The sequence below is a fragment of the Equus asinus genome, chromosome 22 (genome assembly GCF_041296235.1).
Source record: "Equus asinus isolate D_3611 breed Donkey chromosome 22, EquAss-T2T_v2, whole genome shotgun sequence".
In the NCBI taxonomy this organism is placed as follows: Eukaryota; Metazoa; Chordata; class Mammalia; order Perissodactyla; family Equidae; genus Equus; species Equus asinus.
Window position 1 is genome coordinate 65,121,628 of NC_091811.1, and position 21,181 is coordinate 65,142,808.

The 21,181-nt window shown below is 41.7% G+C and overlaps 1 protein-coding gene and 1 long non-coding RNA gene across 14 annotated transcripts in view; one reads left to right on the forward strand and one right to left on the reverse strand.

Annotated features, from left to right (window-relative positions):
• Positions 1-703: 703 nt before the first annotated feature.
• LOC123279984 (uncharacterized) lies at positions 704-19,217 on the reverse strand. The gene is made up of 4 exons (XR_006518484.2): positions 19,079-19,217; positions 13,677-13,751; positions 11,267-11,458; positions 704-7,556 (listed from the first exon to the last, which is right to left on the reverse strand). It is a non-coding gene; the product is annotated as an uncharacterized lncRNA (long non-coding RNA).
• MSRB3 (methionine sulfoxide reductase B3) overlaps positions 19,080-21,181 on the forward strand; it is a 172,709-nt gene continuing 170,607 nt past the window's right edge. For 10 of the 13 annotated variants that reach the window (XR_011496931.1, XR_011496928.1, XR_011496927.1 and 7 more), the window contains exon 1: positions 19,080-19,840. Coding sequence is in view for 5 of the 13 variants with exons in the window: in XM_070494330.1 (XP_070350431.1) it covers positions 19,084-19,840 (757 nt within the window). In the remaining 8 variants the exon portion in view is untranslated. Of the gene's footprint in view, positions 19,841-20,286; positions 20,421-21,181 lie in introns of those variants that run through there. The other 3 variants (XM_044756068.2, XM_014838595.3, XM_014838594.3) reach the window with 3 other exon arrangements.

A 21,181-nucleotide genomic window follows, 5' to 3' on the forward strand; every position in this document is an offset into this window, starting at 1 on the left:
ATTAGGTCATGATTACTCCTGTTTTCTTCTAATAGTTTTATTATTTTTATTGTTACATTTAGGTTGTTGATCCATTTTGAGTTAATTTTTTTAATATTGTGTGAGGTAAGGGTTCAACTTCGTTGTTTTCTATCATGATATCCATTTGGGGTGTCCAGCACCATTACTTGAAAAGACTATTCTTTCCCCTGTTGAATTATCGTGTCATCCTTGCTGAAAATCAGTTGACGGTAAAAGTGAAGGTTTATTTCTCAATTCTAGTCCACTTATTTATCTATTCTTATGTCAGTACCACGCAATATTGATTGCTACAGCTTTGTAGCAAGTTTTGGAATCAGGTAGTGTGAATCTTTCAACTGTCTTTTTCTTTTTCAAGACTGTTTTAGCTATTCTGGATCCTTTGAATTTCCTATGAATTTTAGGGTCAGCTTCAGTTACTGCAAAGAAGCCAGCTGGATTTTTGATGGAGATTGTGGTGAATCTGTACATCAATATGCAACATGGGGAGTATTGCCATCTTAATATTAAGTGTTCCGGTACATGAAAATGGGATGGCTTTCCACATCGTTTTCTTTAATTTCTTTCAACAATGTTTTGTAGCTTTCAGAGTATAAGTTTTGTACTTCTTTTGTTAAATGTATTCTGAATATTTTATTATTTTTGATGCTGTTATATATGGAATTTTAAAAATTTTATTTTCAGGGTCCGGCCTGGTGGTGCAGCAGTGAAGTTTGCATGTTTTGCTTCAGTGGCCTGGAGTTCACTGGTTTGGATCCTGGCTGCAGACCTAGGCGCTGCTTGTCAAGCCATGCTATGGCAGGCGTTGCACACGTAGAGGAAGATGGGCAGTAGAGGAAGATGTTAGTTAGCTCAGGGCCAAGCTTCCTCAGCAAAAAGAGGAGGATTGATGGCAGATGTTAGCTTAGGGCTAATCTTAAAAAAAATTTTTTTTTTTTTTTCAGATTGTTCATTGCAAGTGTATTGAATACAATTGATTTGTGTATATTGGTCTTGGTTTCTGCCACCTTTTTGAACTGTTTATTAGTTCTAGTAGGTTTTAGTGAGTTCCTTAGAATTTCCTACATTTAAGATCATGCCATCTGCATATAGAGTTAATTTTACTTATTCCTAGATGACCTTTTTTTTTGGCCTAAATGCCTTGGCTAGAACCTCTAGTACAATGTTGAATAGAAATGGTGAGAGCAGATTTCCTTGTTGTGTTCCTAATCTTAAAGGGAAAGCATTAAGTCTTTCACCATTAAGAATCATGTTAACTGTGGGTATGTTATGTCTTCATTTTCATTAATCTCCAAGTGTTTTCTTATTTCCCTTATCAAGCTGAGGAAGTTCCCTTCTATTTCTAGTTTGCTGATTGTTTTTATCTTGAAGGGGTGTTGGATTTTGTTAAGTGCTTTTTCTGTGTGTATTGAGACCATCATGTGATTTTTGTCCTTTATTCTATTGACAATAGGGATTGATTTTCAAATTCTAAACCAACCTTGCATTCCTGGGATAAGTCTCAGGTCATGTTCATGGTGTATAATCCTTTTTATATTTTGCTTTGCTAGTATTTTGTTGAGGATTTTTGCATCTATAGTCATAAGAGATATTTAGTCTGTAGTTTTCTTTTTTTGTGAGGTCTCTGGTTTTGTCATCAAGGTAATCCTAGTCTCAGAATGAGTTGGGAAGTGGACCCTCCTATTCTTTGGAAAAATTAGTGAAGAACTAGTATTAATTATTATTTTTAATGTTTAGTAGAATTCACCATTGAAGTCATCAAGCCTGGGCCTTGTAGATAGTTTTTTGATTACTAAATTGATCTTTTCACCAGTTATAGGTCTATTCAGATTTCCTGTTTCTTCTTGAGTCAGTGTCAGTAGTTTGTGTCCCTCTGGGAACTTTTACATTTCATGTATTACTTAATTTGTTGGTATATAGTATTTCCTTATAATCCTCTTTATTTCTGTAATGTCAGTAATAATGTCTCCTCTTTCATCAGTGATTTTAATAATTTGAGTCCTCTCTCTTTTCTTGGTTAATCTAGCTACAAGTTTGCCACTTTTGTCGATATTTTCAAAGAATCAACTTTTGGTTGGTTGTTGATGTTGTCTTATTGTTTTTCTCTTCTCCATGTCACTAATTTCCACTCTAATCTGTTATTTCCGTCCTACTTGCTTTGGGTTTATTTTGCTCTTTTTCTTCTAGTGTCTTTAGGTGGTAGTTTAGGTTATTGATTTGAAATCTTTTTTTAATATGTGCATTTACAGCTATAAATTTCCTTCTAAGCACTGCTTTAGTTGCATCCTATAAGTTTTGGTACGTTGTGTCTTCATTTTCACTCATCTTAAAGTATTCTAATTTCCCTTGTGGTTTCTTTTGTAACCCGTTGGTTATTTAGAAGTTTGTTGTTTCATTTCCACACATATTTGTGAATTTCCCATATTTTGTTCTCTTATTGATTTCTAATTTTATGTGGTTGGATAACATACTTTATTTGATTTCAATCATTTTAAGCTTTTTTTGAAGCCTGTTTTATGGCCTAGCATATGTCTACCCTCAGAAATGTTCCATTTGCACTTGAGAAGAATATGTATTCCGCTGTTAAAAACTCTGGGTCACCAGGGGTCAGCAGATGCTCCTTAGGCCACCACTGGCTCCCACATTTGATTATATCTTTGATTTTCTGCATTTGTTTTTGTTTTGGCTCTCTAAGGATTCCCCTTATTTTATTGCCAGATCAACAATTCACTTAAAAAGATGTTTTTCATGTTTAATCCAGTAAAAAAAGATTTTTATAATGGAATGTTTACTCAAGATGTCTTGTTCCAACACATTGTGGAAATAAGTTCTGTTATACTACCCTTATTGCCCCCATCTTCGAAAATCATTTCTCTCTTTAAAGAAAGACAATTCGGGGCCGGCCCCGTGGCTGAGTGGTTAAGTTTGTGTGCTTCGCTGTGGCGGCCCAGAGTTTCGCTGGTTTGGATCCTGGGCGTGGACATGGCACCGCTCGTCAGGCCACATTGAGGTGGCGTCCCACATGCCACAACTAGAAGGACCTGCAACTAAGATATACAACTGTGTACCGGGGTGATTTGGGGAGATAAAGCAGGGGGAAAAAAGAAAAGATTGGCAACAGTTGTTAGCTCAGGTGCCAATCTTTAAAAAAAAAGAAAGAAAGAAAGACAATCCCACTCTTGTGATTGGTGCCTGAGTGTTCAATAGGGATATTCTGTTTTGGATGGTGATTTGATGGATAGGTACCCCGATAGCACCTGGGAATAAATTCAACAAGAAACATGTAGGACCTATGCAAGGAAAACTTTCCTGAAAGAGATCAAGGAAAACAAATAAATGGTGACCTATATCATTTTTCCTTGACAGAAAGACCGAATGTAGCAAATAGGCTACCTAATTTTTCCTAAACTAGTAAAAAAGTTTAATGCCATTCCAATAAAGGTTCCAACAGATTTAAATTAATTTCTAGGGAATTTAAATGGGTTTGTAGGATATCAGCTGTGAGGATAAACAAAATATAGTAAATTTTCTAAAAATATTAATAAGGAGAGACTAGCCCTCTAAGATATTAAAGCAAATTAAATCTGTGTTAACACTGTTACATAAATATATAGGCAGGCAATAAATGCCTTGAAACAGATACTTATCTGAGCATAACTCGGGATACCAGAAGTTCACTTAAATCCACTTAATTCAGGGACCGAATCTTCATAATAGTTTCACTTGAACTTTAACTTGAAAATTTTTGCTAAAATTACAAAAATAAACTTATTTTTCATATAACAAAATTAACTTATATTTTAACTCTTAGAAATAATTTTTTTTGCCACTTTTTCCATGACAAAATTATTTGCAACATGAAATGATAATTTTCAGTTCATGTTTGATTTCTGCTTCATAGTCGAATTATTTTACAAAAATTTCCTAGACTTCATCCATTTTTGTTAGGGTCTCTCTCTAGCCAAATCATTCCTTTATGCACTTCTTGTGTCATTGTCCTTTTGTGCTTGGCAATTGTCCTTTCATTGCTAACTGGACTAATACATTCTGTGGCTATGCTTGTGATTTGAATAGTTCTCCATCATCGTTATCAGCTTCATAAAGTCCTACATATTGTGTGACACTTGTTCACTTGTGGATTTTCATTGCACTTGCATTGTGTTTTTGAATGACAATCTGCAAGACACTGGCAAACACAAACATTAGCATAGATGGTACTGTGAAGCATCTGAGGAGGCACTGACTTTTTAAAGAGCACTTTTGTAAGAGTATTTGTTATGATTTAACATAACAAGTTATATGGTTAAGGAATACTTGAATTATGAGGACAGCGTATATAAGAATTCAGTATATGATAAAAGCTTTAAAATTAGTGGGAAAAGGGGATCATTCAATAAAAGTTTAAAAAGATTAAGAGAAAAAGTTAGAGCCCTAATGTAAGTAGTGCCAGAGCTTATGGCTCCTGCAACTTTGTCTCCTTAGAGGAGGCACAGACCCTTTGGTTTGTAGTAACTTAGACAATTTAATGATTAGATACTTCCACACTGTGGGAGTCAGTCAGTTTCCTCATACTAACTTGACCGAGAGGAGGTATCTTTCACAAAGATTTCATACGTCCCATAACGCACACGTTCAGTTGTGGGGTTTTGGGGTTTTTTTTTTTGAGGAAGATTAGCTCTGAGCTAACTGCTGCCAATTTTCCTCTTTTCGCTGAGGAAGACTGGCCCTGAGCTAACATCCGTGCCCATCTTCCTCTACTTTTATATGTGGGATGCCTACCACAGCAAGGCATGCCAAGTGGTGCCATGTCCGCATCCGGGATCTGAACCAGCAAACCCCGGGCCGCCGAGAAGCGGAACGTGTGCACTTAACCGCTGTGCCACCGGGCCGGCCCTCAGTTGTGTTCTTGAAGTTCAGTCTCCTCTCCTTACCACAGCAAGCTCCAGGACAAAGGGCAGGAGGATGGTTCTCAGATGCTTATTTTGTTCAGGGCCCTCTTTGTATTTAACAGTCACAGTTGGGCTTCTCTACATCACTGCCAGCATCTGATTCATAGAACCCAGGTCACATGTCAGCGGAAAAGAGATCCTGTCAGAGGAACATGATCGGTATCAGAGCCATTCTGGGACAGAACTTCCCAACTAGTGCTCCACAAAGGCTCTTACAGATGTACTGAGAAAGGAGCCTTTGGAGTGGTAAGAGGACCTGGAGTGAAGAGCCCAGGGCCTAGTGACCTCTGGCAGGCTGCTAAGCACACTTGCCTTTTAACCAGCACACTCTACCATGATTATCCTTTTCTGTCAAGGACAGGAAGTAGAAAAGGATGGGGAGTGTTCTAAGCAATTAGCTGGAAACAATGAGAACATGAATAATATCCTGGGAACATAGAGTCGTTTGTTTTAGGGAAGAGAATAGCAGATTGTAGTGGAGAATGGATACCCTGATAAATTCCAGGAATTTAGGAGGAATAAAGAGAAATAATCATAAAATAACTAAAAGGAAAATCAGAGGAAAAGATTTGATGGAGGGTTAAGCACAGAATCAAATCATAAAGAAAAATGCTACATGCTCGTTATATTAAAATAAAAATCGGGCATCCAGAAATTCTAAGATCAAATTAAAAGACAAGGAAATGGAAAGATATTAGCAAATAAGATTTGCAGTAGTACTCTGCAAGTAAAAATTATTCTAACATAAAAAGACGAACATCTCAATAGAAAAATAGTCAAATGATATCAGGAAATGATCTACAAATGAGGAGCTTCAAATGCTCAACAAATACATGAAACATTCAGCCACAGAGATAAATGCAAAATAGTCAACAATTGAGAAAGTTTTTTGACATAAGAAATTTGACAGATTTTACTTAAGTTTAGGGAAAATAGGCCCCTTACATAAATGCTGGTATTTTGTGTAAAGTGATGAGCATTTCTGTAGGTCAATTTGACAGTACGTAAATGTTTTTATCTTCATACCGTTTGACCTTATATTTTAATTTTTAGGAATTTATTCTGAAGAAATTATCAGAGACAACATGAGGATGTATGAAAATGACGTTCATTACAGCTTTTTACTGTGATAAAAATTAGAAACAACTGAAATCTACACAAATGAGAATAAATAAATAATGGATTATAGATTGATTGTCATATGATGGAATCATGGGCAATCATTAAAATAATGTCTTTGAAGAATATTTAAGATGAGGAAAATATGTGCTGCTTAAATTGCATATACATTGTTTTAAATATACTATATTTCATTTAAGATATTGTTAGTTGGAAGAGACACCACTTTTTCTGGTACTAAGAAAGACAGCCACCACCACAGAAATCACACCCCAGGATGTGGATGCTGATCAAAGACCCTGGCATAAAGCTAAACCTCGGAGTCAGAGGAAAGGAGAACTAGACTTGTCTCTGGAATCCGGCAGCAGAGAAACCAGCTGGTCCTCATTCAGATTATAGTTTCTGTTCCTAGCACTGAAGCCGGGTACTTGAGGGTTACTGTAGGTACTCAATAAGAACATGATTGCCCTTTGACCTTGTTCCAAACATGGACATGGATGACTCTTGTCAATTTGCTGTTTTCTTGTTAACTTGAGAGGTGACTTGGGTCTCGAGGATTTGTTTCTTTTGCAGAAGAGAATGCCTTTGGTGGAGGTCATGATCACCAGACGGCTGGCCCTCAGTTGTCGCTGACACCCAGAAGTCAGACTGCCCAGACACTTATCTGGAGTATCCCCTTTGATTCTCCGAAGCTCCTCTTGCCAAGCCCCTTAGCTCTATAACCACCCCCCCACCCACCCCACCGCCCCGCTTTTTGCTCTGGTTAAGACAGATTTGAGCAAACCCATGCTCCCACCTTCTCATCTTGGCCAACTTGTATGGGGCCTTTGTCCATCTCCAAGCACTGTCGTCTCAGTGTTTGGCTTGCCACACATTGGGCACCCAAACTTGAGATTAAGAGGTTCAGTATCACCGCCAGCCTGGCCTGGTCCAAAAAGCTTCAAGCAAAGGGAATTTAAAATGTTCACAGTCGGTAGTTCCCCCCAAGACAGAAGAAACATCAGTCCTCTGGCAGAAATGGGATTTAATACAGGGAGACAGCAATTCTATTTTTATAACTTTGACAGTGATTCTTTTAGGACATCATTGATTCTAAAATGAATTTCTATATCAGAGTGGTTGAAAGTGAAAAATTGTGTGTCTAGAGTGAAAGGAGTATGTTATATACATACAATTGGAGGGAAATACTGAGATTTAGCAGTGAAGTTCAATCTGTTGGAATACGTATGTATTTTGCAAAATTTCTCCATGAGTATTTGTTATTGTATTCAAATATTTACTTTGATTATAATTCCCATAATTCTCTCCATTTGCTCTTCTCTACTAGTATATTTTGAATACTACCAACCTTTGGTGATGAAGCTCAGACATTTTAGACTTTTTATAATTTCAGCACTGTGGAAAAGAGCTATCTTTAGTTTGGCTGCAGAATTGTGGGTTGTTCCTATTATGAAAGATCTTCATTGAGACCTGCATTGAGAGAGGGGGAAAAAGGAGGAGTGGTTAAGAGCACAGTCTCTGGAGTGAGACCCGGGCTCAGATTTCAGCTTTTACACATTCTGGTCATGTGACCTTAGGCAAGTTATTTAAGTAGTCTAAGACTCAGTTTCCTCATTTTTAAAACAATGGTAATTGTGCAGTTGAGAGAATTAAATGAAATAATATAAAATGCCCATCATATAATATCCATGTTGCCATTTCTCAATCCGGCTCTGTGAGACCAACTGCTTGATAACATGGTTTATTTTGAACGTCCCTTCGCTGTTCTTCGTTGGAGTCCCCTTAACGATGCTCATGCATAAGAGAGACATTTACAAAACTATAATCTTTTCAGTGCTTCCTTTTTTAAATGACATATTCCCTATTCCAGCAAATAGAAAAGGGGTGCACTCCTGAAGAGCATAACCTTGATGCAGAAACCAAACAAAGGGAAAATTTATAGGCCAATCTCACTGAACAAAGATACAAAAATCCCAAACAAACCAAAATGGTCAGCAAACCAAATCCTGCAACATAAATAGGAATTGCGCATCATGACCAAGTTGGATTTATTCCAGGAATGCTGGAGGGTTTGACATTAGAAAATGTATTTTGTCACATTAAAAAAACACATGAAATAAATATGATCAACTCAGATTGATGCAGTAAAACCATCTGATAAAATTCAACATCTATATATCCGTTTGTAAAAAAGTAATTCTTAGCAAACTAGGAGGAGAAGGAAACTTGCTAAATCTGATAAAAGATAACAAAAATCTAAAGTAAGCCGCATATTCATGGTGAATTTTCTGGTATATCCCTATCAGGTGCAGTTTTGAATGCCCAGAAGTTTTGACATCTTCCTTTATTTCTACAAGTGGTGGTCGTTCTTCATTATTAACTACGTTCGTTCTTTTGAAACTAATGTATTCTCCCTTTTTACTTGACTTTGAAACAGTATACCTTATTAGTCTCTCTTCTCTCCTAAATTAGTTATTTTATTGTTAGTTTTTCCCAACTGTTGTGTCCAAAAATTTTTCCTTTTTATGTTCGCTGCTTCGGCTTCTAAAAGGCAGAAAATCTATATGTAAGTTTATTTTTCTCAACGTAAATAACATTGAGATCAGATCCCAACTATGACAGGGTTCAGGAATTAACCATCCTTGGAACTAGGGTAATGTCAGTCTTCACACTGGTGTCAGCCTGACTGGAATGGGCCAGTTGTGCTTCACCAGTGGAAGACATTACATCTTGAAGATGTCTACAGTCAGTCTGGTGCTATTAAAAATGTTTCTTAATGTGACTCTAAACATGTAGGCTGATATAATCTTTCAACTGTAGGCATCTTAGAAATTAATTTTATGTGATATATACCTGGTAATAATGAGGCTCTGTTGTATGGTATACATTCCTGGAAGATAACAGGAGCAATAGAGATGAGTGAGAAGCAGACAATGAGCAAGAGAGTCTGTTTCCATGAGCAGTTGTGTGGGTTGTTGAATCCTTACAGGCAAAGAGCTAGCCATGAGCCTTGTTGATTGGCCACTCATTCTGTTATTTATCTTTATGAATTAGACATTGTTTCACATTTAAATAAACTGTATTTCAATATGTCACATTTAAATAAAACCACATTTTCGAAAATTAGAATGTATCCTATCTAAATAAAACTCAAAATTATATTAAAAAATTACCATTTTCATTTTCCACTATGCTTTAATAACATGGAAAAATTAAAATTGCTTTTCTTGGTTTTCCCCGAGGACAGCTAAATATACTTAAAACACTTAGTTATAAAACAACCTTATCAAACATGGAGATTGGTGGAATAAAAATTGCCCCATGCAATTGAAATGTTTAGAGAAGTTTGCTATTTTCATTATATTCAGAAAAAATGTGTACTACAATAAAGTATATCATAATGTGTATCATATTCTAAGATTAGTACAGAAAATTCCTATTTACCTGGAGTAATTTTTAAAGATATGTCTGGATAAATTTAATATTCCAGTTACCTAAGAGTTATAACCTGATTCAAAAATAACCAATTTTCTAAGAATACAATAAAATATTCACAGTGCTAAAACTATGAGGAGCTTAATCTAGTCATTGATGACTCAGGAAGCAACTCAGAATCTTGCAGTGCCTCGTTTCATAGTAAACCTCACTTGTCAGAGAGTAAACTGAAAATTCGTGTTATTTGAATTTCCTGATTATTTGGATTATGAGTAAGCATGTATATTTTGTAAAGGCCATGAAAGCTGTGTCATATATTCTCTCATGTATTTTCCTATAATCTTTTCCACCCCTGTTAAGGGCATTGTAGAAAAGAGAAGTTGAAACTTTTACTCTTCAGTTAGAAAGCAGACATGAAAATTACTCTGGTTACTCTAAACAAGAGTTTCTCAAAGCATGAGCTGCAGACCACCTGTCTTAGAGTCATGTCGCGTACTTGTTAGAGAATCATCTAGGATACTTGTTAGAAATGCAGATTGCTGATTCTTTCACCAGACCCGTTGAATCACTGTATCTGGGAAAGACCCCAGGATAGTAACATGCTCTCCAGGTAGGTAATTCTGATAGTAGTTAAGTCTGAGACTCATCGCCAAATGGCTTCTGGATCTGAGAGATCAACCTAGGGAGAATTATCAGGGGAGCACCAAAATAATTCCTCCTGTAAATGTTGATACAGAAAAAAAGTGGCAAAGATTGAAATGGGTGTGCTCCTTCCCACAGAGTACAACAACAGGAAATAGTATGTTCTGCTGTCAGACCGAAGGGATTTTAGAGGCAAAGGTGGAAGTAGTTCAGAGCTATTTCATTCATGTTTATAACATCACTACTTACTTAATGTATAGAGTTTCCAATGTATTTTTCCTTATTGATGTAAAGCAACATAAAATTAGCTGAGCATCATTAGATTCATTTAGGAAATGTTTTTATTGTTCTGATGCTTTATTTTTACTTCAAACAGTATAATAAATGTCTCTTTAGTGTTTCCTTCCACTAAATATCTTGAGTTTTCAGAGCTTTGGTTGCGATATAGTTACATATTTTCATTAATGTGAGCCAGTTTTACTTGTAGTTCCAACTCTAACTGTCTGTTACCACCGGGAGCAGAATATAATGGTTTTAAGAAGGAACTAGCTTTTGGGTTTTTATTTCATTTTATGCCACTGTGGGAAGATAAGCGGCTGATAGTTTTATTTGGTCTATTTGTTTTCTCTGTGAGAGTTGAAAATACATAAATTCTTCCTTAGCCATCTCCCTCCTTTCCCCTTTAGCTGCCCTCCCTTCCCCCAGTTTAAAGGCTAGTCAACAGCATTTATTGAGCATTCATTACATTATGGGGAGTTGTCAAAGAAGAATCTTGCCCCCTTTTTTATTTTAATTTTTCCTTTTTCTCCCCAAATCCCCCCAGTACATAGTTGTATATATTTTTAGTTGTGGGTCCTTCTAGTTGTGGCACATGGGACGCCGCCTCAGCATAGCCTGAGGAGTGGTGCCATGTCCACACCCAGGATCCGAACCCGCGAAACCCTGGGATGCTGAAGCAGAGCCCGCGAACTTAACCACTAGACCACGGGGCCAGCCTGGCCTCCTTTTCAAAGTTCTCTATTACTGTTGAGAATTTAGTCAGTATCCAAGCCCCACCCAGTCTTGCTCCATATCTCTCCTACCCAAAAATCTGCAATACTCACTTTTGCTCAGGAGCAGCCTTCACTAAGCCACAGGCCAATCCTGAAGGTTGGCCTTACTTTCTCCTCCATCCATCTTCTGTAAAATGCTCCCCAGGGCTGTGGGCTGTGGGCCTTTTGTGGCCTCTGGGTTCACTGTGGGCTGTTCTTGGGTACTGTCGCTCATCAATTGTGACTCCTTGTCCGCCCCTGTATCTACAAGAGGAGTGAGATGAAACCAGACCCCTTTTTCCTTGCTATCTTGAACTTTTCAGCCTCCACAAAATGAGACATCAGGGCCTGGTGAAGGTCATTTCAGAACAGAATTACAATGTAGGAGAGATAAGAGTTAAAGATCTGCAGCTCTGTTTTGGATTTTCACTTACTCACCCAACGGATGGTAAGACCTTAAGGGTCTTAAGCTTTTAGACAGAGAAAGTCCTTGAATGCTCCTGCCTTTCCTGCCTTCAGGTTTGTATTACCACCTCAAATGGATTGCTTCTTTTGATTCTTTCAGCTGCCCCTACTCCTCCAGTGAAAGGGACCTCATTGTCTGAGCCTTTCTTCCTTCCCACCCATACCATACACTGTCCAATCAAGTAAGGCCACAGGCTTGGCTGCACAGGCAAAAACTTCCCTGCCCAGGCTCTCACACTTGTGTGTGCATATGTGCAGGTAGGGAAGATGGACGGACAGACTGTGGGTCCTCCAATTCATGTTTTTTATTCAGTATTCTCTCCAGGGCAACCATGAGCTGGTGGTTCCTTTGCTGATTAACCCACATGTTAAGGACACACACAGGCACACACGTTCACGTAGATTGTACTGGATACTGCAAAACTCGTAGATTGAGAATAGAATATAGCCACAATATTAGTAAGGCTTATGCCCTGGCTGGAAAAGAAATAGGTCTGTAAAGAATTATTTAACATCTTTATTGGTTTTTTCAAGATCCACAAAAGAGCTGGACCACCTCTTAATGACTTTCTCTCCATTTCACGGTGGTGACACAGCACACACTGTTTGTTTCAGAATCTGCCTCAGAGAAATACGGGGATGACAGTAGGAATAAGTTCAGCAGCTTCTTTCTAGGGTTGCCAGATTTAGCAAATAAAAATATAGGATGCCCAGTTAAACTGGAATTTCAGAGAAATCGTGAATACTGTTGTAGTGTATGTACACCGCATTTGATATTTAGGCTATACTAAAAAATTACTTGGTATTTATCTAGAATTCAAATTTATCTAGGCATCCTGCGTTTTATCTGGCAATGCTGCTCCTCCCATATCTCCTCGTTCATGTCTAGTCTCACCGCTACCATCTGAGGCTAGGGTGTCTCGTGACCTCGAGCCTTGTCTGTACTTCCTTGGATGGCTTTCCCAACACTACTCTCCTCTCATCTACCTCATAGCCTGCAACACACTAAATTTTTTTAGATGCTAAATTCATTAAGTTTCTCTTCCACACAAGAAATTACAATGACTCCTATTGCTTTCCAAAGTGATTTTCAATCAGTGTGAAATTGTATACCAAATATTGTGTGTGTGTGTGGTGTATATGCATTTTCCTTGGCGAAACTTTTTTTTTTAAATCAGAATCTTGAGGTATCTTCAAGATAAACTTCAAGACACAAACTGTGGCTTACACAAAGAAACAAAAGTGAGTGAATATAGAAAAATGCACCTCGCCTCAATCATAACCTTTGCTGTTTAGACATCAGTAGTTTGAAAGTCCCCTCATTGTGTCCTTCAACTCCCACCAACATCTTGCAGAATAGGCAGGGCAGGTATTAGTACTTTCATTTCAAAGATAAGGTAACCAAACCCCAGAGACAGATTGTTAAGTCTTACACAGCTGTTACATGGCATAGCCCAGGTCTGAATAGAAATCTGCCAACTGTAAGTTTATTTCTCTCTCAACTTTTATGTCCACCAGCTTTAAAAAATATAAAATCAACATTTGCACAATACTTGAAACAACAGCTTTAAAACCCCTGTGTATCTATTTGAGCCTCACAGAGGTTCCTCTCCATCTCTGAAGAGATGTCCTATTCCCCTCTGTCTGGTGGACCTTGTCACTTAGCTGTCCTTTATACACCACAAAGATTGGGTCTTTGGCCATTTGACTTATAAGAATGGCTTTTCCGTGTGGGCACAATGAAACTGACTTCCGACTTAACATGCCCAAAACTGAGCTGCTAATATACTCCCCACCAGCTCCTCCAAAGTCATCCCTGTCTCAGGAAATGGCAATTCAGTGACCCTCAGGCAAAAAAAAAGAAAAAAGTATAGAGACATTCTTCTTTCTTTCCCGCCCCTGCATTTGGGCTGTCGGCAGAGCTTGTGGGCCCCTCCTTCCAATTATATCAGCAATTTGATCGCTTTTCACCACCTCCACTGCTTTCTCCCTGCTGCAGATCACGATTCTCTCTCACCTGGCTTGCTTCGAGAACCTCCTCACTGCTCTCCCCTTCTGTCTCTTCACTCCTTAACACACAGCCCAAGTGATCCTGTTAAAATGTAAGATCATGTCACTCTTCTGCCTAAAACTCTATCATTGCTTCCCATCTCATTCACAATAAAAGCCAAAGTCCTTATCATGACCCATAATAAGACCCTACGTGATTGCCTCTCCGGCCACATCTTCTAATGCTCCCCCTGTGGCCCCTTTTCACTCTCTTCCCCCATCCCCACCTCCGGGATGGTCCTCCTGCTGGGGTGGTCCTCCTACGAGGGTGGTCCTAGGGGGCGGCCTGCCTCTGCTTTGGGTGTGGCCTTTTCACTTGCTGTCCCTCTGCTCCCAGATATAGGCTGGCTTCCTACTTTCTTTCAAGTCTTTAATGTTACTTCCCCAACTCTTAGCAACCTTCTCTGCCTTATTTTTCTTACTAGCAGTTATCACTCTAACATACTACATATTTTACTGGTTTATCTTGCTTATTGTCTATCCAGCACATAGTAAGCATTCAGTAAATATTTGTTGAATGAATGAATGAATGCAAAGATGATTTTCCTGTGTTGAAGATATTTTTTAAATTGTATATTTTGATGGAAATTCTAAAAGTGGTTTTCACAAAATAATTTGAATAATCATTCATATATGTGTGTAGCCTTCTAGTACGATTACTTTGAGGAAGTTAAAACTTAAAAAACATATTTGAAATCAGTTACTATTAATAACACTGGGTATAAATATAAAAAGGTAAATTTGAAGAAAATATGTTTAGAAAGGATTACTAAATCTGAACAAACTTCCTTAACAGGTGATCCTGAATACAAATGTGGGACTCTGAGCTGTGAAGAGAAACTGAGTCATTTCAGATACAGGGAATCATATCAGATAAGGCTTAAAGGCAAAGAGTGACTCTGAGGTGATTGAAGGTTGGTAAGAAATGATAAAAAGTTAATGTTAGTACTATATTAATATTTATTAAGGACTTATCCTTTGCTAGCATGGGGCTAAATGCTAAGTATCATGAGTGCTAGGTACCTTTATTTTTCCGTTTTATGGAGAATATCAAGGCTTAGAGTGGTAACTTGCCCATTGTCCCACAAGCTTTAAGGGTAGAGGCCATGCTTGAATCTAGATCCATCTGACGCCAAAGTCCAAGTCCTGACCGCCGAGTGCAGTTGTCTCTTATCATGAGACTTGGCGGTCCTGGCAGCTTGCAGGGTGATAATGAGGCAGAGGTAAAACTACTGCAGGAAATCCTGTAAGGAGGCACCATTTTGGAGAGCAGCACACCATTTCCCAGGGAGCCTGACACAGCCAGGGCTCCTCTTCTAGCTCCAGATCAGATTGTAGCCACTTTGGATGAACAACACATGAAGGAGCTGGTTTGCAGTTGGGAAGAAAGTGTGTGAAAAAGACATGCCTTTAAACACTGGACACACACACCATGGGGTCGGATGCTTCGCCATAAGAAGCACCTGGGACCAGAGCCTGAGTGAAGGAGGAGGATCAAGCCTCCCACTAGAACTTTCCTGCCGCCCTTCAAAACTTCCTTGTCTCCCTTCCAACTTCTCCGTCTCCGTCTCTGTCTCTCTCTTTGTGTGTATCCAGTTGGTTTTGCATACACCACTTTGTGGGATACAATCTTGCCAAAAGCCAAGCAGCTTTGCTGGTCCAGAGAGGATTCTTTAACTGCTCCGCAACATCTAAAATCTCACTGTAAATATTTATTACTTGTTGTAGCATATCCACAGCCAAAGCCAGTAGAATCAGGCAGCCCATTAATCATGGGAATACATACTTCAAGTCTCTCCAGGATCAGTCAACAAAAGGGATGGCTTCAACGGTGAATATTAAAAAATGCCGTTTGAGATTCATGGAAGGAAGGAAAATGCTCGCTTTAATTCAGCTTTCTGTTTTTGTTTGGGGGTCTCACCTGATGTCTTGGTAGCACCTTGTCATCTTAGTGCTTTTGGTGACTGGGGTCTGGAAGGGTGTCATGGAAACAGAAATCCTTTTTCAGAATCTGAGAGAAAATGTCAGGTATCCCTCTCAGCCTGTCAGCATTGACTTTGTGTCCCTCATGTTGTTGAGAATAGTTCTCAACTCTGTTCTCCCCCAGCACGTTGAGGCACCGGCACGCCTTCATCAGTATAAAACAGGATTCTCAGCAGGGTTTGTGACCACATTCTATTCCCAGGATAGGAAAGCGGAATTTGGGGAGTTTGGATTGAGTGTAGTTGGAAAAGCTTTCTTCTGGAGAGTGTGTGATACCCTTCTACGAAGTAATTCCTTACTCTCTAATTGATCATTCTTGGTTTAGAACAATGACACTCAATAAGTATTCATGAATCTAAGTGCTAAATTCCTGTTTCTCACCCTGCCTGGGGCTTTCGAGTAGGATCTAGTCCTGACGTGCCCATGCTCCTGTTTGCAGTTGTTGGCATCCACCCAAGATGCTCCTTGGGGTATGTGGATGGGGGCTGTCCCAAAGCTTCGTGTAGTGGCTCAGGGGATTTTAGTAAAGAGCAGAGGATAGTATGTGAGAAAGATCAAGCTTGAATGTCTGTCGCTTACAGACTCCCGTTAAAAGAGGCTGCCCCAACCACAGCCCCCTAAGAAGGTAGCAACGATGTTTGTTTCTTTAGCATAGGTTACCACGTGGTGTAGATGGGAGCCTTTCGTCTCAGCCATGGCTGAAGGAGTAGGAGAGGACACCTGTCTCAGAGGTAGCCAATCTTTAGACCGCTCAGTGTCTTATGAGACAGCCTCATACAAGAATTTTCCCCAAGAGGGACTAGGGTAATAGAATCATTCTCCCCTCTGGGGCATCTGATTATGAGCTATAGAGAGAGCATTGGCAGCTGGTAGTGGGAGCAGAAGTGGAAAGAGCTGTAATTGTGCAACCTGAATTATTGCTGTGTTTTGAAGACACTTCATAAGGAGCTAAGGAAGTGGTGTGCTGGGACTGGCTCTTAGGGCCTGAAAGCTGGTGGTGTGCATCTCTTCCCAGCTCCGCCTTCAGAGACTCCAGTTGGTGGGAGTATTGAGACCACAAAAATTGGTTTTTGCTACAATTCAGGTCTCCCTCCTCCAGGTACGGTTGTTAAACGTTACTATCACCCCACTGGGCTGGGGGAGAGGGATGTAGATAGGAAGAGAGGCAGCAGTGACCCCCTCTGGGGCCTCTGTCTTAAGAACAAACAAACAATGTTTAAGGTAATACGTTAACATGATTGTTACTAAGATTATAATAAAGTAAGAGAAAACATTGTGAAATATATGATTTAAATATCATTGGTTAAGCTACAAGACTCAGAGGAACGTGGTCAGAGGGGAGTACCTTTCCTGTGCTGAGTAACTTTCAGAGGCACGGGCCCCACCCCGGCCCACAAAGGAGGACCTGACAAGCCGGTTAAGTCTCTGGCCCTATTTCCACAGGGATTCTTTACCCCTATTCCTTGAGGTAACCCGAGTGCACACAGTTACTTAAAACCACAAGAGCCCAATGAATACAGTTTTTGAGGGCCCTTTTCTTTTTCAGTGTAGAGAAAATGGGACAGATTAGCACAGTAAAAAGACTATATATGGAGGTTGAAATGAGGTTTGAATTCCCATACTACTTCACCCCTTCCTGGTAGCCTAATTTACTTAGCTATGCCTCAGGCTCCTTAGCTGTAACAGAGGGAGAAAAATACGCTCAGAGGTATTTGTAACGATTGAATGAAATACCACGTGTGGAACATCTAGCATGGTGCCTGGCACTTGCTAGCACTCAGCGGCTGTAGTTCTTTGCCCCCCTCTGCCATACTTATTTAAGCCTTTAGACCAGCTGCTGGTGTTGCTGACTGTGAAGTCAGCAGACTTGATGCAATTGATTAACTCTCCACTTATAGTAACGTGAATTAGGTTGTAATGATATTGCATTTTTTTTCCCTGAGGACGACCAGCTCTGAGCTAACATCTGCTGCCAATCCGCCTCTTTTTGCTGAGGAAGACTGGCCCTGAGCTAACATCTGTGCTCATCTTCCTCTACTTTATATATGGGGCGCCTGCCACAGCATGGCTTGACAAGCGGTGAGTAGGTCAGCGCCTGGGATCTTGGCTGGCCACCCTAGGCTGCCAAAGCGGAGTGTGTGAACTTGACCTCTGCGCCACCAGGCCACCGATATTGCCTTCTTTATAATTTTATGTTTTTGTCCTTAAGGTCAACTAAAATATTTTAAATATAGCTATCATTATTACAATCCTTTGAAACAAGCTTTTCTCTAGACTTAGGGAGCTCCCATATCTCACTCCACAAACGACTATGCTCATTTTACTTTTGTTTGTAAACAAATATTTAGATTATGGGCAAAGAATTATGCTAGGTGTTGTGGGGGAAGTAAGGAAAATGGATGCTTACGTAATACACGGTGAAGTACACAACAAAGAGGGATGGGAGGGAAGAGCTTCCTGAGTATTTTCTTCACCCACCCGGCTTCTAGGCACCTAAGCTGAATAATAAGGCTGTGTGTCTTCTGAGTCTTTCATTTACTATGTTCGTTTCTTCACCATTAGTTTACTTCGGTCATCTGCCCTTCATCCCATTATCACTGCTGGTACAGGAAGGGGCAGATTCACCCATTTGCCAGGAGTAAACCACTGGCCGTGGTGCTGCTCAGACCAGATGACTAAAGGAGAGCCCCTTGCACATGGACTGGTTTTGGGCAGATGGGCCTTAATACTTTGCCAGAATTGAATTTGTTTTGAAATAAAGTTTCTGATTTTCAAACAAATACTGTGATGTAGAAATTACCATACTTGAGTTCATGTTAGAATAATCCACGCTCTAAATCTGTTTGACATTTACCCCTTAAGTATTTTGCATCACTAAATCATTTCTGTAGCATCTTAAAATGTTCCTAAGTAATTACATAACATTCTACGTCCCCAGGGCCTGTCCCATTAGTGTGAGTAAAAAAAAATAATAAATTGCAGTAATTAAGACATAATTATGTTGTCTTGAAAAGCTAAGGGTCATTTGGACTTGATTACTCCAGTGGTTATCAGTGCCAAAGGAAAGTCAGGGAACTACGCTCCTGCCTGCAATTAGCCATCTGGGACTGACACTTTGGTCGTCAGAGGCAGCACCTTTGGAATAAACTTCAACACTGCCCTTTAGACAAGCTACAGCAAATACGAGACCAGTGTAAGGGAGGTGAAGAGAGGGTGAAGGTGGAAGGAACAGCAGCCTAAACATCAGCGTTTGGCTGGGGTGAAAAACTCTCGTCACTCAGGCCGCCTCAGGTCCATATATGGTGTTCAAATGGAGGTTTGGGAAGAGCCTCTTGTAATTTTGGCTAAGAACACCCACACAGTCACCTGGTTGGAGGGCCCACTCACCTGGAATGCAGGGGGTGGTTTTACGTATTATAACGCCCGTTCGTTGTGTAGAGGACCGCTCACCTGAGCGTGTGCCTGGCTGGCAGCGCCGCTCCAGCTTAACCCTCCCACACTTAGAGAATTGCCAGACCTTTTTATCCCCTCACTACCAAAGCTCTCAAGTCTTTAGGGGCGGCGCACGAGTCTCCTCAAACCCCTTAAACGTCCTCCCACGGGTCTCCGGCTCGCCGTCCGGTCTGCTCGTCCTGGTTTCTCTCTTTCCTGCTGCTTCAGGGGTCTCGGGGGGACCCGTGGGTGGGATGCTCTGCTCTGCTCTGGGGCCCCAGCATTGGAGAGATGCCCCGCGGCAGAGGGGTTCCAGCCCCGGGTGGCGCGCGGCGGCCGGCGGCCCCGGGGCGGCTGTGGAGGAGGCTGCGGAGGAGGATCCGGAGGAGGCTGCGGAGGAGGAGGGAGTTGGCGGCTCCGAGGCCCGGGCAGCCGGCCCCGTCCGCGGCGGGCGCTCGGCGGTCCTCCCTCGCTCGGCTCCTTTGCTCATATTTGGACTCGGCTGCCCGTGCCCAGGAATTTCCCGTCATGCCTCCCGCCGCCCCGTCCGTCGCCCGAGCCGGGAGGGAGGGAGGCGGAGGCTCGGCCAGCGGCGGCGGCGGCCCCGGCCCTCCATGCGCCCGCGGCGGACCCTCCCGCGCCCCCTCTCGCTCCGCCTCGGCCTGGCTCTCGGCCTCGGCCTCTGCCTGGCCGCGGCGCGGGGAGCCGCGCACTCGGGTAAGTTTGGGCTCCCGCCCGCCTCGCCTCCGCCGCCTCCCCCGCCCGCCCTGCCAGGTTGAGGGTGACCCCGACCCCGGATGCCCCGAGCGCCGCCGCGCCCGCCGGCCGCCCGCGGGGACACCCCTTCCCGGGCCGAGGAGGGGCGCGCGGGGGAGCGCCCTGCGCGGGCCTGGGGGGCGGGCTGGCTCGCCCCCGCCGACGGGAGCGTCTGGCCGCCTGGCTGACACCTTATCCCGCCCCGGAGGAACCTGAGCCCGGGAGGCATCGCCGGCGCGGGCCCCGAGGGAGGGGCCTGGCGGGGCGGCCGCGGCGGCCGGAGGGGACACCGCCCGGCTCGGGGGACGCGGGGCCCCCGGAGCTCCCTCCCCGCGCAGCTCGGCCCCGCCGAGTGGCCGCTCGGATAACGGGCCGGCGCGTGGGAATCGCCGCCAGGCCCGCGCCGCGCCGCGCGTCCCGCAGGGCGCACCCGGAGCGCACCCGGAGGCCCTCCCGGCGGCGCGGCCCCGCCCGGGCTCAGGCTCCCGCGGCCCGGCTGGCGTTTAATAGGCCAAAAGCGAGCGGAACCCGAGTGTGCCAGGTACCGGTTTTCTTTTGTTTTTAAGCGGAGAAAAGCATCCCAGTCTGTTTTCCAAGTTTTACGCTGGACTATTTCAAGTCAGACTGTGTGACGGAAAGATGCCATTCCTGCCGCCTTTGGTTTAGGACCGTAAGCTATCAGGGTGGTAATTTTGAAGTCTTAAGAGGATGATTTGAAAGATAGTTTTCGTTAGATCATGTGGAAAATATCAGTGAGGATTTTTTTTTTTTTACATAAGGTCATTATAAAAAGAAACTATTGAAAGTACAAATGTCGAGTTTAAGGTAAATGTGAAATTTTATGAACTTTTATCTTTGCGGTGAGTATTTCACGAGTCATCTAAAGCCTCGCAGTTCTTAGTTTTATCCGGAATGGAAAAACAAAAGTTATAATTCCTCAGAGTTGACGTTTCTTATGAAATTTTGTTTCTGCCCCCTATAGACTAAACTGTCAAAATAAGATAGGGCTAACAGCTAGGATTTACAAATTAGCTGGAAGCTGACTCTATTAAGCATAGATTATACTCAGCACCCTCTAATCTATCTCTTCATATTTCCCTTTGCAGCACTGGCGGCAAAATAGACTTTAAAAGACAGTTTTGTCCATAAAAAAAATGTTTGGGATTCATGTAACTTATTAAAATTGTCAATTCAGTTTGTTGGGAGATTTTTTTTTTTAAGATTTTGTTTTTCCTTTTTCTCCCCAAATCCCCCCAGTACATAGCTGTGTATTTTTAGTTGTGAGTCCCTCTAGTTGTGGCA